We start from the raw sequence: 10,690 nt of genomic DNA, 5'->3' as shown, positions 1-10,690 counted from the left end.
TTTTTTAAAGTGTTTTGAATTTTTAATTTTATTAGTAACATATTTGAAATGGTTCCAGAAAAAAATCTGACAATCAAGTCAACAGATTGAAATCGTGCAAAAATTATTTGACAAAAAATGACACCTTCAACTCTATAGCCAAATGGGCGAAAACAATTATAAGAATTTAATCATAGAAAAATTATTCAGATGAAAAAACAATGTCAACCAAACCAAAATAGAAAATAGGCTGTTTTAAATGGTCGATAGGAGTGGTTTAATGATTTAACGAAATTGCTAGGATCTGAACAATTGAGACAGTTCTTCAGTGATACCCAAGACAAAACAAATGAAAATCCACAATGAAATACAAACGTCAAAAAGCAGCTATAATAGAACAGGACAGAAACTGAACACATACATGTAGCAAGATTTACTAGTATATGAAAAGAGAAATTGGGGTATGATTGCCAATGAGACAAAGATAAATTATAAAAATTAATTGTACATGTATAAAAATCATACCTGTTTAAAAACAATGTCAACCAATCCAATAGAACTATAGGCTATATTTTAGGGGTGGTTTGATGATTTAACTGAGTTGATAGGACCTGAACAATGGATACATTTCTTCAGTGATAACTAAAACAAACATTTGAAAACCCACAATCTAACACAGATGTTGAAGAGCAGCCATAATCGAACAGGATAGAAACTGGACGTGTTCCTGTAGTTAAAGCTACTTGTATATAAAATGAGAAATTGTGGTGTGATTGCCAATGTCACAACTCTTCACGAGATGACATAAAATGACATAATGACAACAAGTTACAACAAGAGCTTCTGTGTCTAGTTATTTCAAAATCCAATCCATCTTTTTACCAAACACCACTTTCTACAAACTATTTTACAAATTAAAGAGTGATATTTTCATGCTTGAAGCAGGGACGTCCCCTTTAATTAATAGAACAATAAAAACAATATGTTCAAGTATTTTCTCTCTCATCGATGTAGTTGAAGAACCAAGACTTATGTGAGCATTTTTTGACAGCCAATGATGGCAACAATGTGACAGTTTATGATTAGGTCAGTTTCGTTTCTGGGGAATCACCAGTGATAGGTCAATGATATGTTGTATGCATTGTACATGTATAATCTTTGGCACATCTGATTTCAATAGAGATTGCATAACAGCACCCTTACAGTCAATGGTCTATTGACAAAAACCTTTGCATAGTTTACATGGAAATACTGTGATAAGGTCAGTTTAAGGGGTATCACTGGTGGTAGGTCATTAATATTTGAAAAATTGTATTAGAATTGGCAAATCTAATTTCCTTGGAGATTATTTGGCCCTTTGGTATGGGCTTTGCACATTGTTGAAGGCCGTACGGTGACCTGTAGTTGTTAATTTCTGTGTCATTTGGTCTCTTGTGGAAAGTTTTCTCATTTGCAATCATACCACATCTTTTTTATATTTCGCATAAGTTACATGTTAAGGTTTTTGATTGAGTCAATTTGAAGCAATCACTACTAGTAGTAGGTTTATTATATCGTGACCCAGTTGTATCAAAACTGGTACGTCCGGTTTCCATGGAGTATTTGTTGGCACTGCCACTAACTCCTGTTCTTTCGACTGAAACTCTTGCATAGTTTACATGTGACAATTGGCCATAATTTCAATTAAAGACAAAATACCGATGGTGAATCAATGATATTTGATATATGGAGTTGTATAAGCATTATATAAAAAAGAAGATGTGATATGATTGCCAATGAGACAACTATCCCCAAAAGACCAAAATGATTGACACAGACATTAACAACTCTAGGTCACCGTACGGCCTTCAAAAATGAGCAAAGCCCATACCGCATAGTCAGCTATAAAAGGCCCGATAAGACAATGTAAAACAATTCAAACGAGAAAACTAACGGACCTATTTATGTAAAAAAAATGAACGAAAAACGAATATGTACCACATAAACAAACGACAACCACAGGCTCCTGACTTGGGACAGGCACATACATAAATAATATGGCGGGGTTAAACATGTTAGCGGGATCCCAACCCTCCCCTAACCTGGGACTGTGGTATAACAGTACAACATAAGCACGAACTATAAAAAGCAGTTGAAAAAGGCTTAACTCATCAGATGGACTAAACATATAAGTGGACGTAGCCGGGTACTTAATATACATCCCGACACAAAAAGACACAATGAACAGATCTGAGAGTACTCGCAGTTATCTGACAGCTAGTTCAAAGCCATTAACAACTAATAAAAAAATCATGCATCCAAGACTAAACTATCAATCCGTACACATCTAACATCCAATGGATTTAGTGTAAAGACGTCATAAACAGCCAGAGAAAAACATGACCTTGTGCAATGCCAAGTTACAGGTATCGACAGATTGTAGATCCAAATCTCGTTTCTATTGTGATTGTGTGATCCCGATCCTATATTATGATTAATTGACGTTCAAACTTTGGGATGTGTACCATTAAAGGGTTTTTATACGCCCGTCTAAGACGGGACGTATTATACTGAGTACACACGTTGTCTATCCGTCCGTCCGTCGTCCACAATTCGTACAATTACTAAAAAATGCTTCCACCAACTTTTATGAAACTTTGTTGAATTGTTTATATCTATTGATGTAAGCTCCCTTTCAATTTTTAAAAATTTCAGAATTTTCGTTTCCACGTTATGAAGTTTTATCCTTTAAAAAAGAGGGATTTTCCCGTTTTCGGACAATAACTCAAAAATGCTTACATCAACGTTAATGAAACTTTGTTGAATTGTTTATATCTAGAGACATAGGCTACCTTACGATTCTTATAAATCTCAGATTTCACGTTACCGTGTTATGAATTTTTATGCTTAAAAAAGGGGGTATTTTCCAGTTTTCGAACAATCACTCATAAACATATTCACAAAGTTTAATGAAACTTTAGTGAATGTTTATATCTGTTGACTCAAGCTACCTTTCAAAAATTAAAAGAAAATTAACAATTATAGGTCACCGTATGGCCTTCAACAATGACCAAAGCTCATATCGCACAGTGAGATATAAAAGACTTTGAAATGACAAATGTAAAACAATTCAAAAGAGAAAACATACAGCGTAATTAATGTACAAAAAAAATCATTTAAAGCATAAAGACACGCTTAAAGGACAACAGGCGTATCATGCGCTTATAGCGCAGCTCTTTATTGTCTTTAGAACAGTTTAAAGGGAACAACTTATGATTAATGAATTAAATTTAGCACACTTAGTATCCTGATCCGTGGAGGAATCCAAATCCCGAGGAGTAATTACAAGATCCAATTCCCACCTAGCATAATCCTACTGAGTAAAGTTTAAAATCATTTCTGCTTTTTTATGTCCACAACTACAGAAATTGATGACAATCTATTTCAACAAAAATGATTGGAAAGTCTAAATCGACTGATATGCCAACATGATAGCTTAAATCGTCTGCGGATTTCTTAAATTTACTAATTTTTGGTAAAACCATAAGAGATGAAGACAAATTGTAACTTGCAAAAATTATCAGATTCTGCGAATAATCAATATTTCAATAATTTCAGTCGATTGTTTTTGGAGTCGTAGCCCTAAAAGTCGATTTTAACCAAAATGAAACGTTATAACAAACCTTAATGTGTAATTAGAAACTAGCAAAACCAAACGATTGATTACATCAACGTACAGAACAACTGGAAAACAAACAACGTTGTGTGTTTGCTTATCGTAATGAAAAATATAATGGATGAACAGAAATTTGAAATAGCAGACATGATCATCACGACAACTGAGATATACACATTTGTAAACATGGTCTTAATCATCGCTGACGACTTCTTATGGGAGTACGTTATTACCATTTTTTTGTGTTATTTTCCCATAACTATAGGAGAAAAGACTTAACAAGAGATTTACAAACTTGTCAACATGGTTGAAATCGTCCATCACTACTTAAAAGAGTTTTTGTCCTTTATGCTGAGTTATACTTAGTTTTCGCAAAAACAACTGTGTTAGTTTAAGAACAATTATAGAATATAAAAAATGATCAGCAAAAGAAAATCTGCAAACCAATCAACAGTTATCAGAATAGTCGTATTCTTTTGCTTGATGCGATGCTGTACATTCGTGTCTCAACTCACAATTCAATTCATTAAGCGTTTAACTATTTAACGCGCGCCTTCTTAAATGAAAATCTCCGCCTTATCATATACACATACTGTTGATAGGTCAATATTGCCCTCATTGGCGTATTTTGGCACAATTATTTGGCAGCATTGGTTTTTAATGTTCTTCAACTTATTATTTAATTGTTTGCTTTCCATCTGTAATGATTCTGGTGAGACAAGAGATTTGTGTAGACAAAACGCTCATCAATATTATAAGCCTGGAATCTGTGAAAAGTTTTTACGCAAGTTTAGAAAGATTCGTTAGTTTGAAAACGTCGTCAGTCTTTAATTTTCTCTGTAATATTATCTAGTCCGTTTGTCTGTCTGTCTTTCTGTCGTTTTTTATATTTAACCTGCATCACGAAAGTTAAAAGCAAGTCTAGTAACCGCTAGACTCCATTCAGCCTGGTGGACCTTATGTATAGATAGTGTGGTCCAAGTTTTCTTGGTTTCTGTGAAAGGGAAATATTCAATATTGATCTGCTCGACTCAATTCGTCAGCCTGGACGACCTTATGTAGATACTGTGGTCCGAATTTTATTGCTTTCCCTTTTTGTTTTACGATCAATACTTTTGAATGGGGACATATGGTAGGGGCCCCTTTTGATCCTAGATTGGACCCCCCTCCTTGAATCTAATTCGCTAATGTAATACACGAGAAAATGAATTACTATTATGGTCATCGTTATATTGTGGTTTATCATATGTAAGCCTTTGTCCCTGTGCCAAAATGAACTATTATTATGATGTGAACATTTGACTCAAAACATGGTTGTTCGAAAATGCATGAAATATTTGCAACTGGACATTAAGAAACCAACAACAAATCAATGAATTAATGGACTGAAGCTTATACAGTAGAATATACATATATCTTGTTGATTGAAATGGCAACACTTGGCTTCTGCACCGAACACAATTCTAAACGTCATAAACATAGCCGATGGTAACGTTATCGTCGACTTGTCGCCGATACAGCAAAGCCGGTTAATTTTAGCGCAATTTAAGCATCGTTTTATTTTGTGTTTATCGATAAATCGAAGTAAAAGGAAGAAAGTGTGGTGAGTATATATGTGTTTTGTACCTGTTCCTCTCGTACTCGGGTTTTCTGTCCTTTCTTTGGTGAAATGTAAAAGAGTTAGTACAGCAACCGGATATTTTTTGGCTGCTGGGTTCCTATACTGTTTTATTTACTTTGTGTTGACCGTTTTTTCAACTACAACGTATTTATTTCAAAAATTTCTAAAGATGTATTCTTTTTTATACAGATATGGACACGTCATCAAACTTTAAGGATGACAAGCCGAATCAGCAGGATGTTGTCAAGTTGTGTAGGGGCATTATAAGTGTAGCTCAGTTCGAACTTGCACTTGAAAGGTGGGAGCAATTAGAGGAAGCTATAAAGGTTGCAGAAGCCAGAGAAGCAGAACTAGCAAAGGAATTAGGTAATGATTTAGTTGACACAGCGCATGTCATTCGGTGCTGCATCTTTATCTGTTGGTAGTGAAAACTTTAAATTTTCTATAACGTCTCCGTTTAGTTATGTTAGTCACAATATAACCCTTTTACACAGCTTTTATAGTGTACATGTATGTCCCTGGTACACCTTGTCTTTCGTATCGATTATCAGAAATGTAAATCCAACTTTATGCCTCATGTCGGGCAAATCTTCAAATTCAATAATCTTTGTTTTTTTTACAAAAAAAAAACTCTTTCTATTGTATTTGAAGGAAGGTACAGATATGGGGACAAGTTCAATGAAAAAGAAATGTCGATTTTTAGCAGAGAATTCTCTCCAGCGAAGCAAAGTGTTGCCGAATTCAAATTTACTCTTAATGAGTTCGAATGCATCGCAAGGGGAATAAAGGAATCGGAAGAACAAGATAGAAACGAATTACTCAAGGAAGAATTAAAGACAACATCAGTTGAAAATGGTACAGAGGACAGTGATATTGTAAGGACAACATCAGATGAAACTGGCACAGAGGACAGTGAGATTGCAAGGACAACATCAGATGAAACTGGTACAGAGGACAGTGTGATTGTAAGGACAACATCAGATGAAAATGACACAGAGGACAGTGAGATTGCGAGGACAACATCAAATGAAACTGGTACAGAGGACAGTGAGATTGTAAGGACAACATCAGATGAAACAGGTACAGAGGACAGTGAGATTGCAAGGACAACATCAGATGAAACTGGTACAAAGGACAGTGAGATTGCAAGGACAACATCAGATGAAACTGGCGCAGAGGACAGCGGGATTGTAAGGACAACATCAGATGAAACTGGTGCAGAGGCAGACGAGATGACCGATTTGAGAACATTATTAGACAAGGACACTTGCACTATATCACCAGGTATATTGACAACTGCAATTACTTAAACAAATAGTCCTCAAATGGAATTCTTAAATCGGAATCTGTTTACTGTTAATTTCTATGATTTGCACCTCGTAATACTATTTCATTTTTTAAGTGTCGATGGTAAAGAAACTAGTGACACAACCGACTTAGTCAGAAATACTGATATTCAATTTACAAATTGACAGATTAACCTAAGTATGGTAACCTTAACATTAGTCTGGTATACCTTAGTCTGGTAACCTTAACCTTAATCTTGTAACCTTAACTTTAGACTGGTATCCCGTTTCTTTTTATAGATTCACGACCTGTTGTATATTTTCCATAAGTTTTAAGTAATTATTGATATTTAATTATGACAGTCGGTGTAGCTGCAGTAGTAGATGACTTGTAGTAGTAGTTATAGTAGTAATTAACTGAAAATGTTTGCATCTTAAAAGTGCAGGATAAATTCCCCGTTCAAGAAATATTAATGTATTTTAGCCATTTTGCATGTAATCCGCTTTCTGTGGTCTTTTTTCGATTATATATCAATTTACACTTTCAGATTTCTTTATAGAACATTTATAATGAGTTTTGATTTTTAAGGTTTGGTGATACCAAAAAGGCGTGGACAAATAATTGCAGTAAACCCCTTTATAACGAGGAATTTTATCAATTTCAAATATCGGGTACGTACCATTAAATCTGAGTACAGTCCAATCAACAGTAACACTGAACAAGAGTTTACAGCAAAATGCATTGAGTGTGTAGGTAAAGGTTTTTTTCTTTGATTAGCTTTTTTGCTTTTTTTGCTAGCTGAACTGTGAAATCATTTTCATAGGCAAGGTATACTACCCTTCGTTAAGAATAGACAATAATAGTTCAACAAGTAACAAATCTATTGTCTGACCACAAATATCGGATACCCAACACTAACCGGGAGCTAGGGTTCTACAAAAGTTTTTGTTTGTTTTACTCTCATATCGTACACCTATACTGACACAGATAAATATATAGCAGGTTACAGATGTTAGAGATATTCAGAAATTAAGTTGGTGACTACACCGGCGAAACGTTAAATCGCAATTTTTCGAATAATACACAAGAAACGTTTGTCTATTTCCCTCATAGAATCGAACTTTTTGAACATACTAGTAAATGAAATCCCAATATAGTAAAGACATATTTGTCTAACAAATCTGACATTTTAGACGTAAGAAGATAGAGTCACGCTGCACAACGTGACTTCAACATTCTTTGATTTCAGGAAACATTTCAGCCAAGTTTATCACAAAAACTAAATGAACAGATTGAAAAAGAAGAGATAGTTAAAACCAAAAAAGAAACGAAATTGGAGAAGAAAAGGGTAAAGGAAGAAGAAATGATCTTTAAGAAATACCTAAAGGTAGCCAATAGGAGGAGGAAACAATACAAAAAGGAAAGCAGGAAACAGCTGGAAAAAGATGAGAAGGAAAACAAAAAGAAACTGAAAAAGGAACAAAAGGAGCGAGCAAGACTGGAAATGAAAGAAATGAAAGACAGAAAGAAATTAGAGAAAGGTATTTTCTACAACCTACTTATCATGCTTGGATTGTTTTCTGATATAATTTTTCAAAATGGTAAATTGTTTTTTAGATAGATTTTTCTATCTGGTCTTATCAAGTTCTATCTATATAGTATTAATTTGAGAATAAAATATATGTTTTTATTACTGCATAGGTATAAAAATTCCTCATACTCTATTTGATTGATGTTTTTTTTTTTAAATCTATATCCACCTTTTTTAGAAATTGAGAAGAAAGAAGAAACAAAAGAAGAATATGACGTGGTAATTATTGAACACATGGACATTGACATGAAGAAGAATAAAGTTGTTGTCGTAGATTTTAAAGATGATGGAACGGGAAATGAAAAGAAAGTAGAAAAGAAAAACTCAATTTGCCAAAGAGTACATGATCTATACAGATATTTGATATGTGCAAAGAAGTGATTTATACATTAAGAATTTGTTTTTTAAATTAGTTACTAGTATACATGTTTGTCAGTTTTATCTCAATACATACATAATTTTCCATGTTTTCTGCAGTTTCATTTCTGTTTTTTTTTTTTTTATGTTTTTCAAGTATACTGATATTTTTTTCTCTCCATATATAAACCCATTTTATGTTGCATTAGCATTTTTCATAGACTTGAACTTTTTTTTTACGTCAGTTGTAAATGACAAGTATCTGACTTTGATCTCAATATTGATTTTTAATTCATGAAAATAATATTTACTATTTTTTATCAAAATTGTTTTTTTCTTTTCAAGTCGTGTCCAATATAGCTGTCCAAGTTAAGCAAAATTCACAACACAATACATCACTGGTAAACTAATTAATATTATGTACAAACAATATTAAATCACTACGACAGAGAACATTCAAAACGACCAACCTGCATTAACACGTTTTTGTTATGGAAGATACCAAAGATACCATCATTTTCCTGCATTATTCACTTTTCTGATATAACCAACAATAGCTGTACAGTACTAATATGAAAGTGTGTGGTCTCTTTAAATTATAAAGTTGAAATTGAACATTTGTTGTGGACTTTTCTTTCATACTAGAATAAATGTTATTCGTCTTCAATTAAATATTTGACACACATATGATATAAACCCACACTCCTATCAATAATGCTATATCGAGTTCTGTATATATAAGAGAGGCGAAAGGTACCAAAAGGAAAATTCAAACGCATAAGTTGAAAATAAACTAGATAAAGCCATGGCAAAAAAAAAACGAAAAGACAAAGACAAACAAAAACAGCATACAAACACGACACAGAAAACTAAAGACTAAGCAAAATGAACCCCATCAAAAACCGAGGGTGATCCCATGTGCCCTGGAAGAGTAGGCAGGTCCTACTCCAATGTGGCACCAATCTTACTGCTCAAACCTTGTGATAAATATAATTCGATAAGTCACATTCGAGGAAAAGAGGACAGACCACATCCTTCGTCATCTGTGAAACAGATATTCCATTACGGCCAACCAACTCGAGATTGCGTCGTAAAATTGTCGTAGGAGTGATTTCAACTTCACCACTCGAAATTCTTGGTTATATCGCTTCCTTGTGAACAGCAACCATATAGCAATGGTTGGTTAAACCTTGTTTTATAGCTTGCCAGACCTCCCAATTGTATGATAGATGTTAATGTTCCTATCTTTTACCAAATTGGTTGAGCAACTCAAACAGACATTATTTCACTTGGCAATTTTTGTGATCCAGCGGCCAATTTGGACTCAAATAGCATGAAAGACAAAAAAAGGAAATATTTTAATCTCTTGTGTGAAAACATTTATACACGAGGACAAAGAAGATTGAAAAGGTGTAAAATGTTTTACAATATTTTCTTTTTCGTCTTTCATGCTACTTGAGTCCAAAGCCATGAGATCTAAAGTATGCCCAGAATTTCCTCCGAAATGCTCTTGAATAATCTGCCATATTCCTTTCGTAATTGTTGCGTCACACTTTGTTAAAGAACGTGAGGGTACGTCAGCGAGATTTTGTTTTGACGGTATATAGAACAGGTTAAAAATAAATGAATATTTAGTTTAGTGTATACATATATTCAATAAAGTAAGGGACGCAGACCATCAGCAGTGTTTATGTTTATTGTCAAATTTGGTAACAATTCCGTATTTTAAACCCAGCAGGACATACACACACATACAAAATTTGTTTGAAGGTGTTTCAATGACACAAATTCTGAAGTGTGTACTTGCACAGGCTTTGTCTAGTTTTATATCAAAGCTACCGGTAATGGAATTGTCTATAAAATGTTTATAAATCTAAAATGAACATGTTGCTGATAGAAGTGCCTTCTATTAGCATTAGAGTTATACCACTCTTCGACCTGTCACTTAGGAATATTACAATTAAACATCCTAATTAGACATAACTCAATTAACAAACTGAAACAGGTTTTCTATATGTTGGTAAAAATTAACTGTTTATATAATAAATGAATGGACATATTTTTGTTGAATTTCTTTCATAGTATCATGGATATAGTACTAAACGACTGATCAGCAAAATTTATCTCCCCTCCCCCTTCTGTTAATTAATGTTAAGGTTGCATTTCTGTAAATATTGACAATGCAATTTCCCATAGGAAC

The 10,690-nt window shown here is 33.7% G+C and overlaps 1 protein-coding gene across 1 annotated transcript; it reads left to right on the top strand.

Moving 5' to 3' along the window:
* The first annotated feature begins 5,126 nt into the window (after positions 1–5,126).
* On the top strand, positions 5,127–9,105 carry LOC143070644 (uncharacterized). The gene is made up of 6 exons (XM_076244862.1): positions 5,127–5,237; positions 5,445–5,621; positions 5,907–6,539; positions 7,131–7,213; positions 7,792–8,083; positions 8,312–9,105. Exons 2-6 carry the CDS (start codon positions 5,447–5,449, stop codon positions 8,512–8,514), a joined length of 1,386 nt encoding a protein of 461 aa, XP_076100977.1. The 5' UTR covers positions 5,127–5,237; positions 5,445–5,446; the 3' UTR covers positions 8,515–9,105.
* Positions 9,106–10,690: the final 1,585 nt, after the last annotated feature.

This window comes from Mytilus galloprovincialis, chromosome 4 (assembly GCF_965363235.1).
Source record: "Mytilus galloprovincialis chromosome 4, xbMytGall1.hap1.1, whole genome shotgun sequence".
NCBI classification, from domain to species: Eukaryota; Metazoa; Mollusca; class Bivalvia; order Mytilida; family Mytilidae; genus Mytilus; species Mytilus galloprovincialis.
The sequence above is the reverse complement of the archived record's forward strand: the minus strand, read 5'-3'. Positions and strand labels throughout refer to the sequence as shown.

Bases quoted from the DNA above. Each gene is read 5' to 3' on its own strand.
- LOC143070644 (XM_076244862.1), top strand. From the start codon at position 5,447: ATGGACACGTCATCAAACTTTAAGGATGACAAGCCGAATCAGCAGGAT. The intron at 5,622-5,906 runs GTAATGATTTAG...TTGTATTTGAAG, and splicing joins AGAACTAGCAAAGGAATTAG to GAAGGTACAGATATGGGGAC. The intron at 7,214-7,791 runs GTACGTACCATT...CTTTGATTTCAG, and splicing joins TTATCAATTTCAAATATCGG to GAAACATTTCAGCCAAGTTT.